The sequence below is a fragment of the Arvicola amphibius genome, chromosome 2, assembly GCF_903992535.2.
Source record: "Arvicola amphibius chromosome 2, mArvAmp1.2, whole genome shotgun sequence".
Lineage (NCBI taxonomy): Eukaryota > Metazoa > Chordata > Mammalia > Rodentia > Cricetidae > Arvicola > Arvicola amphibius.
Window position 1 is genome coordinate 76,112,145 of NC_052048.2, and position 23,431 is coordinate 76,135,575.

Genomic DNA, 23,431 nt, shown 5'->3' on the forward strand with positions numbered 1-23,431 from the left:
ATGTCACTGTGACTGGGTTAACAAAGAAGTTGACTGGCCAATAGCTGGACAGGTAGAGATTAGGTGAAAATGGCAGGCAAAAAGAGAGTTCAAAGAAGAGGAGTCTCAGGAGTTGCAAGGAGGTGCAGAGGAAGAAGAAGATTAAACTTCATGTGGCAAAGTGTAGATAAGAAAGAAATCAACTGCCAAACTTTGCCAAAACAAGGTAGGTAAGTCCTTCAAAATTCACTGCTTCTCAGTAATGTCTGTTAGATATACTAGGCCTATAGGTCAAAGTTGGAGTCCCCAAAGTTGCAGAAGAACTTTGTGTGACTGTCTAGGCAGCTGGATGTTTCTATCATCCCTTAACTTTGGAAGTCACTGCTCTGTACTTCTTGTTTACTCGGGTGATATTGTGAATTTCTCAGGTCTTTGATGGGGTTAAAGACTATATAGTTACAGTTATAGTTCTCCCTAATCATGGTAGAAAGTAAATCAGGTACAAAACTCTGGACTCTTCAGAAGAGGACAGCTGATGGAGCATTTTTTTCTATTTTGCCAAATACAAATCAACTGAATATTATAACTATAATATTCTTATAGCTATAAAAATTTTTACTTGATAATTGTTTTTGTAGTATATAATTTTATAATGTTAAAGTTAAAGCCTCCCTTTTTATTTTGATGAAAAGGGGGAAATGTAGAATATTCCTTTACATTGTGCAAATATATGTCACTGTGATTGGGTTAATAAAGAAGCTGATTGGCCAATAGCTGGATAGGTAGAGGTTAGGCAGGACTGGCAGACAAAAAGAGAGCACAGAAATGAAGAAAGGAGGATTCTGAGAATCTTGAGGAGATATTGAGAGAAGAGAATGAGCTTGCTGTACTGAGAAAAGGTACCAAGCCATGTGGCAGAGCACAGATAAGAAATATGGCTTAATTTGGAATTTAAGAGTTAGCTAGTAACAAGTCTGAGCTAGTGGCCAAGCATTTATAACTAATAAGTCTGTGTGATTATTTGGGAATTGGCTGGTGGGACAGAAAACTCTACCTACAAGGTCTAGTAAAATAAATGCAATTTTATTGTAATCTCAAAAATAAATTTTTAAAAATTCTTCACAGAGAAAGCAAAAGAAATCTTTGAAGAAAAAAATCAATAAGTGAAAGTTAAAAAGAAGCCGGGCCTGGTGGCACACGCCTTTGACTGGGTTATACCCCAAACTTTTCTTATTTATTTATTTTTTGAACATCTGATCTGCCCAGCACTAGGGATGGAGAGGCAGGTGGATCTGCATGCCAGCCTGGTCTACATAGAGAGTTCCTGGCTAGCCAGAGCTACATAGTGAGACCCTGTCCCATAAACAAATAAACAAAATGGGTTTGGACAGATAGCACAGAGGTTAAAAGCAATGATGGCTCTTTCAGAGGTCCCAGGTTCAATTCCCAGGATCCATATGATGGCTAAAAACCACCCACACCCCAGTTCCAGTGGATCTGATTCCACTGGCCTCCTCTGACAAGGACACAAGTGGTACAGAAACATACATTCAGACAAAACACTCATAACATAAAATAAAAGCAAATCTTTTTAAAACTTTAAAAAAGAAGAAGTTGGGGGTATAGCTCAGTAGGGCAGAGTGCTTGCTTAGCATGTGAGAGGCACTGGGTGTGGTTCCTGTGGCTGCAGTCACTTGGTGGTGCGTGCCTGAAATTCCAGAATGCAGGATGTGAAGGCGGGAGGTCCAGATGTTCAAGTTCGAGGTTAGCTACAGAAAGTCAGTGACCAGCCAGGGCTCCATGAGCCACTGTCTCAAAAAGAAAAAAAGAAAAAAATTTAAATCAAGCACCAATTAGAACATTTGATAGAAAAAAGAAACCATGCATGTGCATGTTTGCCCACAAACATGTGTGTGCACACAAATACACATGCACATACACACAAAGATGCATTTCCCCTCAAGGTAAACAATGAATAAAGAAAATCAAGATAGCTATATACAAACAGTCATGAAAATAAAAAAATGGAAATTTTTCTTTATAATTGCCATGGTGCTCCTAGCAAAAGCAAATAATAATTTTTCTAATGCTTTAGAGGCGATTGGTTATTCACTAGAGAAAAATAGGAAACTCAGAACTCATTCATAAAAGTAAGGTCCACATGGAGCAGATGTCTGCGTTTTATAATCAGGTCAAATAGTTTCATATTCCTTTCCCCTTCCTGAACATTTCAATCCTAAAGCCATTAGGAGGGACAGAGGGACAGGCGCTCAGGAGAGTGCTGCTCTTGTAGGACATTGATACTGAAGGGGTAAACAAGCAGCCCCAATGGGATAAGGACAAATACAAGCCACCACAGCATGGGGCACCAAGAGCCCAAATGGGGTCCCTTAGAAGCAGAGCCCGAGTAGGGCAAGGAGACTCTTCACTGTGGCAAAGCATGGCATGGGGTGGGGCATAAGAAGGGAGTCCGATCTGGAATCTAATGTCAGAGACTGCCTGTAGCTCCAGCTCTGGGGAAATCTGATGCACTCTTCTGAAACCTGTGGGCGCCACACACACACATGTGTTGCACATACTCATGTGGATACACACACCTGCACAAAAATAAAAATATATCTTAAAAAAGAAATCACCTCTAACAGTTAGTAGTAGATCTCATATTTATGTCTCCAAGCTGTAGCATGTACATTCGAGTAACACCCCCACCCCTGTTCACCTGACTTCACTTTTATTCCAAGAGATATCAGAAATTTTCCAAAGCCTTTAAGGCTGCTAGTAACTAGAAATCTGTTATCTGCTTCAACTACCAACCAATTAGAATACAGTATTTAACTCTTGTTGGGCTCCAGCCTGTAAATCATTGCAATAAATTTTCTCTCTCTCTCTCTCTCTCTCTCTCTCTCTCTCTCTCTCTCTCTCTCACACACACACACACACACACACACACACACACACACACACACACACACATACACACAGAGATCATTTCATAAGTTCTCTGACTCAAGAGAACCCTGACAACACAAAGCCACCATGACTTTATTCGTTGTTCCCCTGTGTGTATTGTGTCCTTCGGCAACCAGATGGCTCTTCTCTCTTCCATCTGATTTTCAGCAGCTTTACTCTGGTGTTCTTACAGGTAATATTCTTTAGATTTAGGAAACTGAGCCCTTTAGATCTGTAAGTTAGTGTAGGATTTTAGAAAGATAGTCAGCTATTATCTCCTCGAATGTTTTCTGCTCTGTTCTACTTCTTTTCTGCTTTGGGACTATACTCACACGTATATGAAGCTCTGGGTATTGTTCTCCATACCTCAAATGCTCTCACTGTCTCTTTTCTCTGTTTCCTCCCCCTCCGCAGTACTAGGGTTGAATCTATGTCCTCATAAGTAGTAGGCAAATGCTTTACCACCGAGTTACATCTCCAGCCTCTTTTTCTTCTCTTCTACTCTCCTTCTCCTCCCTTTTCTCCTTTTCAGCTTAAGCAATTTTTAATGCTTTGCAAATCAAGTTCAGTAATTTCTATGTCTTACCTGCCATTAAATGAATTCATCCATGTTCATTGTTTTTCTACTAATCTGATAAAACACCATGGCAAAGGCAACTTAAATAAGAAAGAGTGTATTTGGGGCTTACAGTTTCAGAAGGCTAGAGTCTGTGGTAGTGGAGTGGAGATAGAAGTTGACAGGAGGCTGAACAGCAGCCGAGATCTCTCATTTTAATACACAAAGAGGAGACAGAGGGAGCTAACTGTAAGTGGCACAGGTCTTTGAAACGTCAAAGCCCACCACTAGTGACTTACTTCTTCTAGCAAGACCACACCTCCTAACTCTCCCTAAACAGCCACCAACTGGGGACCAAGTATTAAGTATTCAAATTCCAGAGACTGGGGACATTTCATCAAATCACTACATCGTCTCGTATTTTCTCATTGCTGGCTTTCTCCTTGATTCTTTGTTATAGCTTTCATGTCTTCAAGGAAAAATTCTCAGATAGAAAGGGTTGAGGTCTTTTTTAAACCAAAGGAAACATTTGGATAAGAAACTAAACAAATCTGTATTTTGAAGAATCCCTGTGGCCAGCTGAGTTCTAAATTGGAGGAGTTGGTAGCATAGAGATAATAAGTAGCTTAATCCGGGTGGGTGGCAGCCAAGGTGGAAGTTTGTGACAGGTTTGAAAAACAGCGGGGGACAATCAGAAGGGGGTGGGGGCACCATTAGGACACACTGTGTAGCAACAATCACGCCAATCAGCATTTCAGCAGGGAGGTGGCAGGGACTCCACAGCCTCCACCTCCTGCTGACAGTTGGCAGCTCCTGTGAAAGGGAGAGTCAGTTCTCTTTAATGGGTGGGTAGGTCAGCTGCTCTCCGCGGGCGACCTCGTAGCTCTGCTGGTAGGGACAACACAAATTAAACTGGGTGTGGTGATGCCTGCCTTAATCCGGCAACTCTGAGTTCAAGGCCAATCTAATCTACCTAGTGAGTTTCTGTGCTACACAGTGAGACCCTGTCTCAAAAAAACAATTACAACAGCCACACCCTGGTCCCATCATCACAATGAAACTATGTTGTTTGTTCCCTCTATTACAACTGTGAGCCAAACAAAAGTCTTTAAGAAGTTACTCAGCCTCAGACATTTTGTCACAGTAACACAAAATGGACTAAGATACAAACCGTAAGGGCAGCCTGGGAAAGCACTTTTCCAGCAAAAGGATCGGCCAGCTCTCTGAGGGAGGAGTTTACATGGCATGTCCCACACAGGCTAAAGTGGATGTGGGAGAGTAGCTATGTAGAGAGACAAAGGCCATGTGGGTCTCTACAGGCATTGTAAGCACTTTGGACTCCAGTCTGAACTAAATGAGAAGCCAGAGAAGGGTTTTCAGGAAAAAAATGTTAAATTATTAGATCAAGATGATTCTTGGGGCAAGAGTAGGAGTTAGGAGTTGGGGGTCTACGTGGGAGATAATGGTAGCAGGGAAGGTGATGAGACATAGTCAAAAAATAGAACCTCCCATCCCTTCCTCCTTCCCTTCCTCCCTCCCTTCCTCCCTTCCATTCCTAACTTCCTTCCTTCTTCCCTTCCTCTATTTCCTCCCTCCCTCCCTCCCTCCTTCTTTTCCTTCCTTCCTGGACAGTTTTACATAGCCCAGACTGGCCTGCAACTCTCTAAATAGCAGAGGATACCCTAAACCTCTGGCCCTCCTATCCACCTTCTTCGGTTCTGAGATCACAGGCATGCTACTTGGTTTATATGCTTGAGGGCAAGCCATCTCCTGGTCATGGTAGGCAAGCACTCTACCCACTGAGCTACATTTCTAGCCTAGTTTTTTTAAAGTTCTAAATAGCATCTTTCCATGTTTCTTAGGTTGGTCTTGAAATGATGAACTCACATGACCCTTTTGGGATCAAACTGTATGTCCTCACACACGACTTTATGAATATATTTTGAGGTTTTGCTAATGGATTGGATGTGAGGTATAAGACATAAAGGGATGAAATTCAAACCCACATTCTACTGTTTAACATTGGACTGTGTATACACATGCTCTTTGTGAGTGACATTGCCTAATTTCCATGCTTCCATATGTTCTTCACCACAAAGTCTGTTTCCACGAGTGTCTAAGTTCAGTTGCATCCATTATGGTTATGATGTTTGTTACATCACTGCAAAATAATTTATGCAAGTTCTTTATCCTGTTAGCATGACCTGCAAGAAGAGTATGCCTTCTGTCTTGTTGGCCATATATTTTATTTGGGGGCTATTTTTTATACCTGTGAGTTGTGAAATAATCTTTTTGTTCACTATGAATATATGTTGCTCTCCTTGTTTAATAAAGATTTATATGGCCAGTAGCTAGGCAGGAAGAGGTTAGGTGGAGCTTACAGACAGGGAGAGAGTGTGGGGATGAAGAAGGGTGGAGTTGCCAGGTGATGCAGGGAGAAGTTAGAGCAACGTTCTGTGTTGAAAAAAGTCCCAAGCCATATGGTAGAAAATAGATAAGAAATATGGATTAACTTCAGTTGTAAGAGCTAGTTAGTAACAAGCTTCAGCTATCAGTCAAGCAGTTATAATTAATAATAAGTCTCTGTGTAGTTATTTGGGAACTGGTTGGCAGTACAGAAAATTATGTCTATACCTGTATAGTTTTCTGTGTTTGGTTTTAAGGTCTTTTGTTTACCACTCTTGTTAAATTAATATCACTATTTAAAAACATTTTATTACATTTATCTATTGTGTATGCCAAAGTTGGTGTTAATGTAGAGGTCAGAGAACAACTTACAGGTTTCTGTCTTCTACTGTGTGAGTTCTAGGGATCAAACTCAGGTCATCAGGCTTGACAGCAAGCATCTTTACCTGTCTCACTCATCTGAGCTTCAGCAGAACTCATACTGGCTGGTGATCAGGCTGGAAAGGCCTCCAGAAAAGACCAAGACAAAGACAGTTTCCCACTCTATGTGAGTAGCTAGCAGTTCCCTGAGGGCTGCTTTTACTCACATCCAAGATTCTAGGACACACAGCCTGGACTTGGACTTGGAGGCATGTCTGCCACTTGCACCTTAACCCAGAGGCACTTGACCTGGTGGAATTGCATCAAAACAGAGGAAAAGTGTAACTCTCCTCACCAGCAATGGTGCCCTTATCAATTATCAAGGCTACAGCTGCTCTTGCTGGTGTCACCCCATAAGCCCACCAATATCTGACTGAAAAGAAAAAACATTTAAGAACAACTGTTGAAAGATGCCTGCACTCTTTAGCACCCCAAGACCTTGGATGCCCTAACAGTCTGGTGTTGGTGACTCCAGCTCACTGTAGCCCTGTGAAAAGCACTATTTGGAACTTTTAAAAAATTCTGTTTGTAATTCTGTTAGACCAAATTGGATGTTTGATTAGCTTTCCAACCAACCAGATTTCTGCATTAAATCTTAACTGTGTTTAAGTGTTACTGTGGCTTCAAAGATGATGATTCAGAAGTAGTGGGCTTTGAATGAGTTGACTTTTTCCTAAACTGTTTGGAGGGGCTGGCGAGATTGTTCAGTGGTTAAAAGTATTTGCTGCTCTTCCAGAGAAACTAAGTTCAGTTCCCAGTAAGCAGGAAGATAGGGCCTACCAGACCAAAAGGAGCCAACCTGGAGTCTGCTGGGCACTGTCAGAGGTCCTGACCATGCCTAGCCAATAAGGAGTGACCAACGGATATTTCCTGAGCGCCTAGCAACAGGCGCTGTCAGAGGTCCTGATGTGCCTAACCAATGAAGGACGAGCATGAAATGTCAACTGTCAACGGATCAGAATGCCTGGGTCAGAACGCCTGTGTGCTGGGAAGTTATAAAAGTCCCTCTTCCCTCCACCCCCCCCCCCCGTGAGTCTGCTATAAACCTTCTACCCTTTCACCCCTTCCCCCGAGGAAGATGTTAGGACCCAGCAAAACCAGTACCCATGCCAGGTGGCTCAAAACTGCTTATTACCCCAGTTCCATGGGATCTGACACCTGGTGTGGAAGGTCCTTTTGTCCGTGTGTTGCTTTTATTGGTTGATGAATAAAGAACTGCTTTGAGCCTATGGCAGAGCAGGGTGAGGTGGAGCAGAGCTAGGTGGGGAGGACTGGACTGAATGCCAGGAGAAAGAAGGGCAGAGTCAAGGGGAAGCCATGTAACCCTGCCAGTGCCGGATGGTTACTGGGTAAGCCCCTGCTATGTGGCAATACACAAATTAATGGAGATGGGTTAAATTAATATGTAAGAGTTAGCCAATAAAAAGCTAGAGCTAATGAACCAAACAGTGCTTTAATTAATATGGTTTCTGTGTAATTATTTTGGTTCTAAGCAGCCAGAAACAAACGCCCCCCCGCGACAGACACCCTCTCTGCCTTCTTGGGAACCTGCACACATGTGTGCATGCAAGCACATGCAATAAAAATAAAATAGTATCTCAGAAAAAGTCAGTTTGGGTGCTTGTCTTCCTCAGTCAACCTGGAATACGTGTATGTGTGCATGTGTGCTGCATGAGTATACATGTTTGTATGTGTGTGAGTATATACACACGTGTGTGCCCATGTCTCCATGGGAGACCAGACTTTGATATTAGGATGTCTTACTCTATTGCTTTTCATCTTATTGAGACAGGATCTATCACTGAGCATGGAGCTTGCTGATTTGGCAAGACTAGCTGATCATCAAGCCTCAGGGGTCTTCTTGTCTTTGCTTCCCCAGCAGTTGAAGAGCAGCATTCTGGGCTTTTTAATGTGGGTGCTGGGGGCTTAGAACACAGGTCTATAGGTAATTATGAACCACACATCCTAAATATGTGCTAGAAAATGAACTCTGGGTCTTTCATAAGCAACAAGTGCTCTTTATCTCTAGCCACCACTCCGGCACTTTCAAGTATATTTTATTTTACTTTTAAATATTAATTTATTTTGTAATGTGTATAGATATTTTGCCTGCCTATGTGCCTGCCTGTGTATAATGTGCATGCCTGGAAATCAAGGACATCAGACGAGGGCACTAGAGCCCCTAGGACTGAAGTTACAGACCATTGTGAACTGCTAAATGAGCTCTGGGAATTGAACCTGGGTCCTCTGGAAAAAGTAGTCAGTGATCGTAACCACTGTGACATTTCCCCAGCCTTGACTATATCTTAGAACATCTCACTAGAAACTCCAGATTAACACTCAAAAAGGGAGTTTATTCAATTTTACTGGAAGAAGGAAGTAATTCGTTCTTTGTTAATTTCTGGTCAGTAAGCCACATCAAGGAGATAATGGTGTAGAGAGATGGTAAAAAAAATACTTTTATGGAATATGGTAAAAAAAAAATACCCTGCTGGAAACAGAAATATAATGTGTTTGTGGTGGGTAAATCCTAGATCAGTTTTCAAAATCAGCTTCAAAGTCAATTCCAAAAGAAATTGCAGAAGTGTATAAGACCAGGATTCTTTGAAGTCACAGTGAACAATTCTAATAAAAAATAAGGCTGGTATACAGTACTTATATCTAATGATCTTTGAATCATTGAAGTTCACTTAGTAAGTGCCCAGTTGTTTTTTTGTAGCTTCATTTGATGGCTTCTCTGTACCCTGAGTTCTAGATCTGCCTAGAGGATAACATCTTACTGGGAAGGAGATGGGGTGGCAGAGATAGATGCTGAGGGGCATTTTTCTCAGCTCTCCCTGCTGAGCCTTAGCTCAACTGCTTGTCCCTGCTAGAGGTCACAGTGCCTGATGTATGCTACTCTCCTGCAACCACAGCTGCTCCTTCCAGGTTCCAGTAGCAACCCCTGTAGGCAGAGTTTTCATTGGGACTGCTGGCAAATTCCCAAATAACCACATAGAGACTTATTATTAATTAAAATGTTTTGCCAATAGCTTAGACTTGTTACTAACTAGCTCTTACAACTTAAATTAACCCATTTCTAATCCTGTACTTACTACCACAGGGCTCATGGCTTGTTACCTCATTTTGTAAACATCCTGCTTCCTCTCCATCTGGCTGGTGACTCCCTGATTCCACCCTTCTTCTTCCCAGTATTTTCTCTATCCTGAAAATCCTATCTAGATATTGGCCATTTAGGGTTTTTTGTTTTTAATTAAAGCAATCACTGTGACATATGTTCATGCAGTATAAAGGAATATCCCACAAATCCTTCTGTCCTTGTATTAGTCAGGGTTCCCTAGAGTCACAGAACTTTTGGGATGAATCTCTCTCTGTCTCTGTCTCTGTCTCTCTCTCTCTCTCTCTCTGTGTGTGTATGTGTGTGTAAGTGTAATTTACTGTAATGATTTAAAGGCGGTAGTTCAACTAATCCAACAATGGTTAGTTTTGAATGGAAATTTCAATAATTGAGGGTGTGGGGGTACACACCTCTAATCTCAGGCAGAAGTATGTGGGTCTCTATGATTTTGAGGCCATCCTGGTCTACAAAGAGAGTTCCAGGACAGCCAAGGCTGTTATACAGAGAAACCTTATTTCAAAAAAGCCAAAAAAAAAGGAAGGAAGGAAGGAAGGAAGGAAGGAAGGAAGGAAGGAAGGAAGGAAAGTCCAAGAATCTAGTAGTTATTCAGTTCCATGAGGCTGGGTGTAACAACTGGTCTCATGTTTATGCTAGAATCACAAAGAAATAGTGAAGGAATGAATGTGCTGGCAAGGTAAGGGCAAGCAGGCTGATTTCATTGTCCTTAGACAGGCTTCTACCAAGTGTGTGGCCCAGATTAAAGGTGTGTCTTCTTGCCTCAAGATCTGGGTTAAAGGCATGTGTCATCCCACCTCAAGATCTAGATCAATGCCAGGTTTTAGTGGCACATATCTTTAGTCCCAGCACTTGAGAGGCAAAGGCAGGCAGATTTCTGAGTTCAAGGCCAGCCTGGTCTACAGAGTTCCAAGACAGCCAGGACTACATAGAGAGAAACTCCGTCTTGAAAACCAAAAGGGGGAGAAGAAAAAAGATCTTTATCAAAAGCCTGTGTCTTCCAATCTCAAGATTTGGATCACAAGTGTACCCCCCATTTCTGGATTGTAGTTCATTCCAGATATAGTGAAGTTGACAACAAAAAATAGCCACCATAGTCCTCTTGCCCCTTTAGGCTATGGTTGGTAATGGTTCCTGTGTTTGCAAGCCTTGGATATATGTTTCATTCATTGTTCTGTGGCTCTTCATACCAGCCCTCACTCTGTAAACAGACCTTTTCTCCACTCTCCTCAGGCATCGTACTTCAGCATGCTAGGATTTGAACTAATAGAGGAGGAGCAGGAAGACAACTTCATTGGTAAAGTGCTTGCCTTGAAGGCAGTAAGACCTAAGTTTGATGCCAAGAGTCCATGTAAACATGCCAAGAGCATCAAGGAAAGGCATTTGCTGCCAGTCCTGAATACACAAGTTTTATTCCTGGATCCACAGGTCAGAAGAATAGAATTACAAAAAGTTGTCCTCTGACCACCACAGGAGCACACACATATTAATAAATAAATAAATGTAATTTTAAAAAAATAAAATGCCAGGTGTGGTGACACTACTTGTAATGTTCTGACTCCATTTCTGTGCATTTGCCACAGTGTGAATGTAGGGGGTCAGAGGCCAATTTTTATGTGCAGGTTCTGGGGCTAGAACTCATGTCCTCAGGATTGGTGACTGTACCTTTATCCACTGAGCCATCTTGCCAGGCATATTTTAACATATGGTTTATTAAATGTTTTGCTTTTCAAGACAGGGTTTCTCTGTGTAGTCCTGGCTGTCCTGGAACTCACTCTGTAGACCACGCATGCCTTGATCCACTCACCTCTGTTTCCCAATTGCTAGAATTAAAGGCATGCACCATTGGGCCTCTTTTGAGGCTTTTAATTTTAATAAGTTATATATCATATAGTAGCATTTTGGCAAATGACATACTATATATACAATGGTAACCCCATATGCTTTTCTGTGACATGTAAGCTTCTGTAAGCACACTATATTATTACTATGCTGAAATAACCTAGCAACCTTAGGTTATGTTCCTAGAGCATATCTCTTATTAAATGATATATAACTGTACAGAGATGCTAATGTAGTTTTCTTTTGATTACCTTCTGATAAAAATTTACGATAACTGTTTCAAGCTTCTTATGCTGCAGTTTTCTTGGGTCAATACTTATTTTTTTATAATACTAAGCACCTTTCTGTGCTTATGAATAAAATTAACCCATTTATATTTATTGTAAAGATAAATGGACTTCTTCTAGACATTTTATTTTTTACCATACTTTCTTCTTCTTTCTTTTGTTTTTCTTGTTCCTATTTCTGTCTTTTGTTGAAGTGGGCAGGTTTCTTCGTTCCATTTTCCATCTCTTAATGGTCTGCATATTATAAATTCAACTCAACTTAATTCTTCAGCACTATTCAAGTTTTAACTTCCTAATGTCATATATTCAGACCAAATATATTTAAAAAGGAACATGATACTAATTTGTGTTGTATATTCATTCCTCAATGTATTTTTGAACTTTATCTGATGGCCCATTTTCACATTTGTAAAACAGGCAATTTTCATCCATTTTATGTTAAGGTTTAAATGTGATATTGGGTCAAGCACCAGGCTTCATAAAGAAGTCTTCAACTATTTCTTCCCTTTCTTCATTCAACCAAGAATTTTCTGGTACAAACCACACAATCTTTTCTCTCCTTTGTCCTTCAAAGTCTCCTTCTCTTCCATTATCACTTTTATCATCAACTCCATCCCCTTTTTCAGTTTCTTTGTTAAGTTTCAGAACATCTTATATCCACTTGGCATTAAAAAAATCCATCCCACATAGTATTTAATAGATCGTTTGCCTCCAGATTTAATCAGCATCACTTTCCAGGAACTCAATGCCTTTCTTCACTTAGCCTTCAAAATGGCGGCCCTAGGCATGCACGACCGGCACCACGTGCGCCTGCGCCTCCAGCGGCCATTTCACCCAGCAGCCCAAGCTCCAGAGCCCGCCCCTGCCGGCGCCTGCGCAGGAGCCTCCGGAGCCTAGTGGCTCCTCCCCCTAGCTGCGTACGCCTGAAACCGCACGTCCCTGTACCGTCCCCCCCCCGCCCCCCACCCGCGGGCTGGGGACCGCCCCCGCCCCTTTCCCGTGAGATTCTTCCGCCTCTAGGAAGGTCCATCTTCGCTCGACAGCCTACGTGCTTCGAGTGCAGTCCAATGGGCGCTCCCTGTCCAGGGTCTCCCCGTTCAGTCTTATCTGTGAGCCTGTGCGATTTTCTGCCTGGCTTCAAAGTCGATAACCGATTCGGCGGGACTTTTTTGCGTAGCGCGAGGCAACAAATGGAAGAATGGAGCAGCGGCGGAGGGATCCGCCGACTGAGTCCTGCGCCCTCTAATGGGGGTCGGCTTCGAGTCGGGGTGGGGGGGGGGAGAAAGGGAGGAGGCAGCCAAGGAATTGTTTTTTTTTCCTCGCTCCGCCCTCTTCAGGATAGCCAATAGAAACAGACTGTTTCTTCAGATGCCCCGCCCGGCCCCCGAAGCCCAGCCAATGAACGGTGGCAGCGGCTCCGAGGGGGCGGGCCCGGCAGGCTGTGCGTGTCTTGTGAGAGAGAGCTCTTGAACCAAGTCAGAGCTGGAGTCGGCTGGGCGGCAGGGCTCTCTTGCCGCCGTCGCGGGTGACTCAGGGAGGCGGGAGGCGGGGTAAGCGCGCCGCGGGCCTCGGCTGGGGGAGACCGAGAGAGAAAGGTGAAGGGTCCGCGCGGGCGGTCGCCGCGTCTCCTCAGTTCACGGCGCAGGCCGGGCGGGGGTGCGCCCGAGTCGGCGGCCCGGAAGCGGGGGGCGGGGGCGCGGCAAGTGTCGAGTCGCGAGCTTAGTCCACGGCGGCTCCGCGGCCGCCCGGGGCGGGGACCGGCCGCTGGGACGGGCCCTCTGCACTCGGGGAGCCTTTTCTTTGCCGGGGCGAGGGAACGAACACTTAGGAAAAAGCACCGGCGCTGCGTCTCCGTCGTCCCTCCTCTCGCTCGGCGTCCTGCTTTGAAAGGTTTGGAAAAAGCGAAAGTTGGTGGGGCGAGAGGGTCACGCGGCACTCGGGCCGGTGTTTGCGGCCGGGGAGAGCTGGAAGGGGGTGGGGAGGCGCGGGTGCCAGCTTGGAGTACGGGGTCCACCTGCGGGGGTGTCACTCCACCGGTCCCCATCGGCGCTTTTTCTCTTCGGGCCGCCTCCGACCTCGGCCGCCCCCATCAAATTTTGTTTTTGTGCCTTTTGCAGGGAGGAGCCCTTCCTGCTGGCGTGGAAACCATGGTGCTTACGCTCGGAGAAAGTTGGCCAGTATTGGTGGGGAAGCGATTCCTTAGTCTGTCCGCAGCCGAAGGCAGCGAAGGCGGCCACGACAGCTGGGACTTGGAGCGAGTCGCGGAGTGGCCCTGGCAGTCGGGGACCATTCGAGCTGTTTCCCACACTGACGTTACCAAGAAAGATCTGAAGGTAAAAAACAAAAACAAAACAAAACACAAAACCCCAAACAAACAAAAAACCCATCTCCTGGGGCTGGGCAGTCGGACGGTTTTCAGTTACCTTGGTAACGCGGCAGTCAAGCTTCCCTCCCTCCCTTTTTTGAAATGGGCCACTAGAAAGTTGGCATGTGATCTAAAGGTGCAGAAATCTAGACATTGAAAGTCTTTGAAATGGTGTGTAGCGTCAAGGTGTGTTTGGCCTAGAGCTCCAGCTGCCTGAGATTAATAATGGGCTTAGGATTGTTCAGACATGCTTCATTAATGCAGGCGCTGGGTCCCACTAGGACTCTCTGATTATGCCCCCAACGGGAGGAGTGTTGTTTATTAGTAATAGGTTAGAGAAGTGGATGACATTATTGAGGGCTAGCTTGGAAGTGCTTTCAAAATAGACAATTGGAGCTGGGAGTGTTGCTTTTTATTTCTTCACTCAACTTTTTGAACTTTACAACTTGGAAATGAAGTATGAATATAGAGGGCGGAGCTTAGTTCCGTTCAGCTTGTTGAGGTGGGTGTTTGCTGGTGTGTGGTTAATGAGGCCGGAGTGAGTTCCTGTTGTCAGAGAGGCTGGGTTGGTTTGGGTATGACCATATATGGATGCCTTGGGTGGAGCTGTCCCGTACAGGGTGTTCGGGAGGAATGCCTTCAGAAATACTACTTGTGGGTGTTTGGGAGGAAGAAGAGAAAGGGAACTGGTGTGACCAGTGAACATATTTTTGATGGTAATGAAAACGGAAAGCCTTCAGTTCGTTCTTTTGCAAGGATGAATTCTGCTCTCTGATACAAGTATTGGAAAGATAGTCTGGAAACAAGCAGTAAGGAAGCCATTGTGTCATCAAAGACTCCCTTGTGCAAAAAACATCCGAGAAAAAAATTCCTAACAAAGACTCGTAAGTGGTGATAACTTGGAGCTTGTCGGGACAGAAGACAGTTCTACCCTGAGTAATGTACATGCGTTGGGATCTTTGCTTCTGGAAAGCTACTCAAAGGATGCAAGTTTAGCTGTTGTCAGTTGAACGTTGATTTCTGAAACACTTCATTTGAACACAGACTCGACAGTGCATGCCTATACTGTTGTGGGTCTTAAGAGGATTATTGGAAAAGGATATTTGGTTATTTATTTATAGAGTTTTTACCATGTGCCTTGTATTCATGTTGCAAGGGAAGAGTGACCACTGGACATTCAACCACACTCCAAACATCATTGTGATCACTAACAGCTACTTTGGGCTACTATGGACTGTTGTTCCCATTTTACAGATAAAGTTCTTATGTCTAAAGAAGACTAAGTTTATTAGCCTGTGGGCCTCATAGTTAGGAATGCATATAGCCTGTATTCTAACTCAGGACCTTTTCCTGCAGAGGCTTCCGGCATAACCATCATACTGCCCGTCAGAGACTGGAGCCACAGTGCTGCTGCTGCTGCTGCTTTTCTCCTAATCCCACTCATTCCACCAAATCTGGTTTTAGAGATAGCACATTGTGTGGGAATGACCAATCTATTTGCCCTAGGGTAATAACCACTGCATAAAGTGGGCTGTGTACCAAACTTCAATCATGGTTGTTGTGGTTTGTTCACCTGACAAGTTAAAAAAAAAAGCTACAAAAAATTTAATACATTTTTTTGATCTGATCTAAATGGGAGCAGTATTTAAGCTTTATACTACTTAGTTCATCTCCATATCCCCTCTCCCCCAAGCCTTTGAGGAGGTGATAGCTTCACTTTTAGAGAACTCTTTGGTCCAGGCTGACATAATTAGCCACTGTATGATGGTGGGAACATTTGAATCCATGTTTCCCAGTGTGTATTTTGGAATTTCATCTCAAGAAAATTTTTGTTATGAAGGATTTTGCCTTACTGCAAATTTTTGTAACTCAGTTCTTGTTTAGGTGCAAATCTGCTTTATTTTCCAAACATTTATTACTCTGTTCCCTAGTTGAGTAGTAACAGTAATTAAGTTTAGGGGGGCACTTAGAACTCTAGACTCAAGTTATGCTTTGTGAGACTAAAGCAAGAAATAAGACCATGTTTACATCTGGGCTTAGGGGCATTGAGAGTGGTGGAGTGACTAGGCTAAATTCAAGGGAATTTCAAGTTGTATGCAACTATCCATTTATTGTTAGTCCAGTATTAGCCTTCCTAGACTTGCAGTTGGATGAATGATAACAAGATGAATGCTGATTAACATTGTTTCACCTAGAAAAAGACTAACAAAATGATTTTAAAGGTTAGAAAGGGGAGATATAGCAGTGGATTCTGAAGAAGTTAAAGTGAAGTCATTTATTGTCAGATGATTATTATGTGGCAAGTGCCATTTTGAACCCTTATAAATATTCTGTTTAGTAAGATACTTTTTTAATACAGGAAATTGAGATTTAAAGAAGTTAAATAATTTTGTCACTCTTCTGCAGACCTCAGGCAGTGGCTTTAATACGCACATAGAATGGGGTTAGTGTTCTTTATTTATATGTGTCTTTGTGTCTTAACACCTGGAGCTTTGCTTGGCAGTGGTGTGTTCAGATACTTGGATGAATAAACGAAGGATTACAAGACCATTTCCTTTACTATGGGGAAATACAGAAATCATTTACTGGTGAGGCCGTGGCCAGTTCCTAGTTTCAGGACTTGTTTTACCTTGCCCAGCTGTTTCTACTAGAGGGTGAAGGGTACATAGGCGTGTTTGGAATGCCCTCTACCCCACCTTGCCTGTATAGGTCTTTAGCTTCCTTTCAGTCTGCTGTTTCTTGAGTTTTCTGCCCCCTCCTTTGGTTGTCTTTAGCAAATACATAGTTTTTATTTCCTGTGTAGGTCATTTCTTACTACTGTCAGCAATTAGATGCTTTGATTGGTGCTTAGTCTCTGTCCTTCTGTACCACTTGAACTGGAAAATTGTGGATCCACTGCCATTGAAGCTATGTAAAATTAGAAACTCATAACACAGTGCAGTAAACACTGTTTACCTCTTAAAATTGAATGTTAGGTTGTAGGATCTTCAAGTAGCATTGCACACATATACACACACTGAATTGTTTTTTAATTTATGGGTTAGTGAAAGTACTAGTGCTCTGCATTGTAGAGCCAGGCATAGAATCAGTGTATGACCAAACACTTCTGCTCTAGCCATGCCATCCTGCTGTGAACTTGGACACATTTTCCCTGGTGTTTCCAATGGTTTTATGATTAGAAACTCAGGTGAGATGAGTTTAAAGCCAAAATTGTACGTTTGGAGAATAGCTTGATATGATGTAGCATAAAGACTTTACTGTTGGGGGAAAAGTTACTTGAAATAATTTGAACTATCCAACATATATATGATCAAGATTTGATAGACTAATAGGTACCACTTATAAATACTCTATTAAAAGAAAAGCAAACTTGGAAAGTATAGGTAGTGAACCATAGTTAATTAAGCATAGTATATCTCTTTGTATGCCCATGGAAGGAACACAGTGGGAACCAGGCAGATTGATAGACAGATAGAGTTGTCTTTGTTACTCTGTCATGCAGTTGTTACTAGAGTTGTCTTTGAATATGAGTATCTTCTGACAGAAATATTGGCAGGTGATTATCTTGAGAGGGGTGCTCTTAATTTTGATAATCTGAGACAGGTACAATATATCTGAGGAAGACCTGACCTCGTGATTGCCCTGCTTTGCCTCACTCTGCCATACCTAACTCAGGACCTCAGGTGTGCTAGGCAAGTGTCTGCCATTGAGCGACAGCCCTGGCTTCTAAAAGACACACGTGATTTTAGTAGGAAGCTGAAAAATGGTAGGGAGATTACAGTATGTATTGTGTATGCGTCATCTGTTTTTAAGCCAAAGCCAATATGAATTTTAGCCAAACACAATCTAATACTTGAAAGTCATGTAGATGTGTCCAACCTTTGGCATGTGCCCCAGGATAGCTATAAATGCAGCCCAACAAAAAATTGTATACTTAAAATATTAGAGTTTTTTGTTCTTCTTAAAAACATGATTGTATAGCTTTTGGAATTACACTTTGTAGATGGTAGTGTCATTTTGCAGTGTTGAAAGTTGGACAGTTTTCAATAGTTAAGCTTTTTTTCTCTCAAATTTGAGAGTTCTCGTCCAATTTTTTAATTAGTTATCTTAAGCTTCAAATAGTGAATGGATAATAATTGTGATTGTTACTTAAATTTTGGGAATCTACTTAGTATCTTAAAGGAAATCCTTCACCTATTGTGAATATAACCAGATATTACGTAATTATGTTGTCGACTCTGCCAGTCCTAATATGTGATCTAGCAGTGAGAGTTATCATGAAGTCTTAATATGGGCAGAGTGGCACATAACTTTAATCCCATCACTTGGGAGACAGAGGCAGGTAAATCTCTTGAGTTAAAGGCTATTCTGGTCTGTACAGTCAAATAATAGACAAGCTAGGGCTACATAAGACCCTGTCTCAAGAAAATAAAAAAAAGGAATGCTTCATAATTATTTTTAAATCTAAATCCAGTGAAAGGCAGATGTTACTATTTTTATTTTGAAACTAGTAAAATTAGAGTCAAAGGATTAAAGGGTTTAGACTTTTTAACCAGTGTATTTCTTTCTTTTGAGTTGTGTGCAGGTCTGTATGCATGTGTGGTAGAGACCAGAGGTTGATGCTGAGTGTCTCATTACTTTCCACCTTGCTCTTCGAGAAAGGGTCTCACTGAGCCTGGAACTTGCTGACTATGCAAGACTGATCAGACCCCCAGCTCTCCATCTCCTGTTCACAGCACTGGAATGACAGGCAGATGCTGCCATGCTGAGCTTTTTGTGCATACGAGGAATATGAAATGGGGTCCTCATGCTGTACATCAGACTTTACTACTCTGTTATTACATCATACAAAGTGATGGGTTCTTAGCTGGGGTTCAGGTTAGTTGCTTCCTTAGCTTTCTTAGGTTGATTTTGTTCATGTAAAATCATTTTAATAAAGGTTTGGAGCTGGGGTTCAAGCCCATATCTCTAATTCTGTACTTTTGTTTATGGTTAGTCCTTTTATTCCAAATTTCTAGTACATAGTAAAACTGTCCCTGAAAACTGGGCTAGGCTTAAGACTGATGCATACAGATTATCTGCCTAGAAAACAGGAACATGGCGATCTTCGAACATGAAGCTGGTATTAAAAGTTGTGTGCCACTGTTTGGGTGCTGGGAACCAAACCCAAGTCCCCTGTAAGAACAAAAAGTCCTCTTAGCTGCTAAGCCATCTCTTGCTGGCCTCAGTGGTTTTAAAGAAGTATTTTGTAGACCAGGAAGGTTTAGGATTGGCATTACCAACATTGAGCTGGAAGCCCATCACCTTTTAAGTAGATAACAGAAACAAGAGCCAGTTTACAAAGAAATTGTTGATTTATTCATTTTTGATAATTTGGTTAATGATTAGAAATTGTGCGCCAAGGATATGATGCTACACAGAAGCAGACACAGACTTTGACTGGTTAGACTTCATGTGTCAGTCTTCTACGAATAGCACCTATGCATGCATTAGAAAGGAAAAATAGATGTTTTCATTCCATCTGTGGGAGATGTTGACTCTGATAAGGGAAAACGTCTTCAAGGAAAGGATTCTCTAGTTTCTAGCAGATGAAGGAAGCAGATGAGCTAGTAATCCTCACTGCTGAGGAGGAGTAGGAGTCATGAGCAGACTCCATAGATAAAAGAATGATTAATCTTTGAAACTCAAAATGAGAGGCTGGTTTGTAGGAGGAATTTTAAATAAAAATAATTGATTTTTTTGCATTGGATATTAAGTGATTTTTTTTTAACTCTGCTAAAGAAGAAGATTAAATATATAGAATAAATGACTTAAATATGTTTTTTTGTTGTTGTTGGGGTTTTTTTTTTTGGTATTTTGTTGTTGTTGTTTTTTCGAGACAGGGTTTCTCTGTGTAGTTTTGAAGCCTGTCTTGGAGTTTCCTCTGTAGACTTTGAACACAGAAATACAGCCTCTGCTTTGTGAGTGCTGGGATTAACGGTGTGTGCCACCACCGCCCGGGTCAATATGGGATTTTTTTTAGCAGATTTATATAATTTAAGATTTTGTCATCAATTCCTGACTCAGGGAATTACAGAGACTTGCTTTGGGATTGTGGTGGGGTTGTTTGTTTGTTTGTTTTTTGGTACATGTGTTTTTTTTGTTTTGTTGTTGCTTTTTGTTTTTTTTTTTTTTTTTTTTTTTTGCTTGTAGGTTTTGTTTTGTCATAATTTTCATTTAGGTAACTGTATTGGCTGTGGCTGTAGCTCAGTAATGGAGCACTTGCCATTCTTCCTCACTGGGTTTTTCCTCAGCACTGGAAATCAGATAACAGCAGACCTTTAGAGCTGTGTCTATGTTTCTTTATGGAGTAAAGAAATTAGTTTTAGACTTCTAACTCTGAGGTGGACTTTCCAGGTTAGTTGGAAGGGCTGTTGAAGAGAAGCCATATATATTAGGCTTTGTGCTAAGTTCTTCTGATACTGGGGAACTCTAAAGGTGGGTTGCGGTAGTGGAAGAGTCATTTTAGATATGCTCTTAGTATTAACAGGGAGTCACAGTGCTGTAGAATAAGTACAGGGGCTTCAAATTCCTTCTAGCTCTCCAAAGGTCACACTCTAATTAGCATATTTAAAACCCTTCTAGTTTGGAGTTCTTTGAGTTGTGGGATTTCCAAAGGTCTTCTTGAGGGTATTGACCCTAAGTGCTCTCTATACTTGTGTATCCTGGGAGCCAGAGCTTGGTCCATGTGTGAGTACCTATGATTGTCTTTCATATTGTGTAGTCTGAAATGGGGATAGCATATACTCAGTAGAAACATCGTACTTACAAGTAGGATAATGGGAACATAAAACTTCAGCATTTATAATTGAGTTTGCTTTATTGTGTTTAGGTGTGTGTGGAATTTGATGGAGAGTCTTGGAGGAAGAGAAGATGGATAGATGTCTACAACCTTCTGAGGAGAGCGTTTTTAGTAGAACATAACTTAGTTCTGGCAGAACAAAAATCACCTGAAATTCCTGAACGAGTTATTCAATGGCCTGCAATAGTGAGTAAAACTTGTGTTTTGTTGAGCTGACAAGTAGAGAACATTTAGTCCATTTTGGGTGAAGGCAAGGGAAATAAAATGCCCCTTTGACCTTCAGGGAGACAAGTGTCATGTGTGACAAGGTAAAGAGTTAAAAGAGCACTCAGGGCTTTCTGCCTACCCTGACAGGAGCTTTGTGGCTCTAGGCAGGTCCCATGACTTTTTAGGGCCTTACTTTCTTCACTTAGAAGTAGAGGTGGAGGTGATATCAAGGTCACAAGTTAGAAAGTAAAAGACATGCATTCACACAGATCCCTTGTTTTGGCCAGATGGCCAGCACCTGAAGAAATCTGGAGTTTGCTGCTGGCTTTAGAGAAGCATGGCAGGTGCGTTCTAATAGGCAGTGTTGACTGGATGCTGTGGGCATTGATACAGAGGCCTGAGCTGGGAGGGGTGGGTAGAAGGACTCAGAATATGATGGGACTCTAAGTATTCTGTAAAATCAGGCTTTTGCTCTACCCGCATCATAAGTATGGAGCAAAAGTGGTCTACCTGGGTGTGATGGCTCACGCCTTTAATCCCTGCACTTGGGAGGCAGAGGCAGGCGGATCTCTGAATTTGAGGTCTGCCTGGTCTACAGAATGAGTTCCAGGACAACCAGGGATATTGGACAGAGAACTCTCTCAAAACAACAAAAACAGCAAAAAAGTGACAGGTGGCTATGGAGAGGACAGGCCAGATTCTTTGTGATGGAGCTTGAAGCAGGAGTCAGGTACTGAGAAGCCGGGAAGCAGATGGAGAACTGCCAGATTGTGCAGGCTGCTAGCCAAAGTTTATATTTTGTCTCTAATTGAAAAGCCACTGTAGATGGTTGAGCAATATGGGGTTGTGGTTGTATTCAGCCCTATGAATTTTTTTTCAGCTGTGAAGAATTTTCTAAAAATATACCCCGTCTCTCAGGAAAATAAAGCCAAATACATGTACACATTTTTTTTTCCACAAAAGTTTTTGGGAACTCATGGATCTGTAGACCTGATTGTGTGTTAATAACTCCCAAATGTATATCTGGCTTACATTAAATTACTGGGTTTAAATAAATGTTGTAATCTGGTGGCAACACAACGTTAGGAAATCCTTGCAGTAAATAAAAACTTAATAGCTTTGTCACGTTCTTCATGTGTGGAAAATTGCCAGTTCCTATTTCCAGAATGGCATTGATAGCAGTTACAATGTCATAACAGTTTTTTGTTTTGCTTTTAGATGTATAAATCTCTAATAGACAAAGCTGGCTTGGGATCCATAACTTCCATTCGGTTCCTTGGAGATCAACAAAGTGTATTTGTTTCCAAAGACCTTTTGAAGCCTATACAGGTAAATCTTAGGAATGGTATTTAACATACAAATAGAAGTTCTTTTCATGTGAGAAGTAAAACACTTATTCATTGCCCCTCGTTCCGATGCCTAATAGGGAAAAACTGACCAAAGTTGTGTGGCATCTCTTAGTGTTAGCCTGTGGGTTTGTGCTGTCCTTTGAGAATTAAAACGACAACAGTATCACATTGATGTATAGTGTGGTATGGAAAGAGGTAGGTGTGATATTTTAAAGTTACTTTTTATATAAGGTGTACACATATGCAGTCCTCATTCGTGGCTTGTGAGTTTGCCTATTCGCTGAAATAGATTTATAATCCCCAATTGCTGCTTGTGCTGCATGGCTCTTCAGAGTCCTGCACAGAGCAACGTTTTCAGTTTTCCAAGACCAGCTCCAGCTGAAGTAACACAGGGAGGTTGTCTTGTTGTCTTCTGCCATTTTCAGCTTTGATAGTGGGAAGAAATTTCATTGTGCATCTTAGTGATGATTTTTTTCCTGTTCCATTTTCTTTTCTCCTGTCCCCTTCTTTGTTCTCTTTCTCTTTTTTCTTCCTTCCTTTCTTTTTTTTAAAAAATTTTATTATTTTAAGTGCCCATAAAAATGTTACAGTGCATGGGCTGGAGAGATGGCTCAGTGGTTAAGAGTATTGACTACTCTTCCAGAGGATCTGGGTTCAATTCCCAGCACCCACATGGCAGCTCACAACTGACTGAAGATCCAGTTGCAGGGGATCTGACACTTTCACTCCATGCACATAAAATAAAGTTAAATAAACCATAAAAAATATTAAAAAGTCAGAGGTTTTTTTTTTTTAAAAAAAAATGTTACTACAGTGCTGTCTGGTGCAAGAAAGCGGTAAAGAAGGAATTGTTGCATTAGATACAAAGTTTTTCTCAGCTATGAGGTTCAGGGTTAATGGAACAGTAATATATATTGAGACATTATCTTTGAACAGATGTACACATAATATAAGATTGTTGCATATTGTTCAGCTGATGAAAATGTGAACTAGAGGTTCACAAATGCCTGTATTTCTCCTTGGAGCAGTTGTTTCATGGTCCCTAGTTCAGTGTTCTTAGAGACCTTAGTCAGTTCTCATCTGTGTGTGCAGTCAGG

At 42.0% G+C, this 23,431-nt stretch overlaps 1 protein-coding gene across 3 annotated transcripts in view; it reads left to right on the plus strand.

Moving 5' to 3' along the window:
- The first annotated feature begins 13,059 nt into the window (after positions 1–13,059).
- Kdm3a (lysine demethylase 3A) overlaps positions 13,060–23,431 on the plus strand; it is a 50,607-nt gene continuing 40,235 nt past the window's right edge. Inside the window, exons 1-4 of one of the 3 annotated variants that reach the window (XM_038318743.1) lie at positions 13,060–13,122; positions 13,690–13,905; positions 20,809–20,964; positions 22,204–22,314. In XM_038318743.1, coding sequence (XP_038174671.1) covers positions 13,720–13,905; positions 20,809–20,964; positions 22,204–22,314 — 453 coding nt within the window. In that variant the 5' untranslated portion in view covers positions 13,060–13,122; positions 13,690–13,719. Of the gene's footprint in view, positions 13,123–13,269; positions 13,463–13,689; positions 13,906–18,562; positions 18,816–20,808; positions 20,965–22,203; positions 22,315–23,431 lie in introns of those variants that run through there. The other 2 variants (XM_038318744.1, XM_038318745.1) reach the window with 2 other exon arrangements.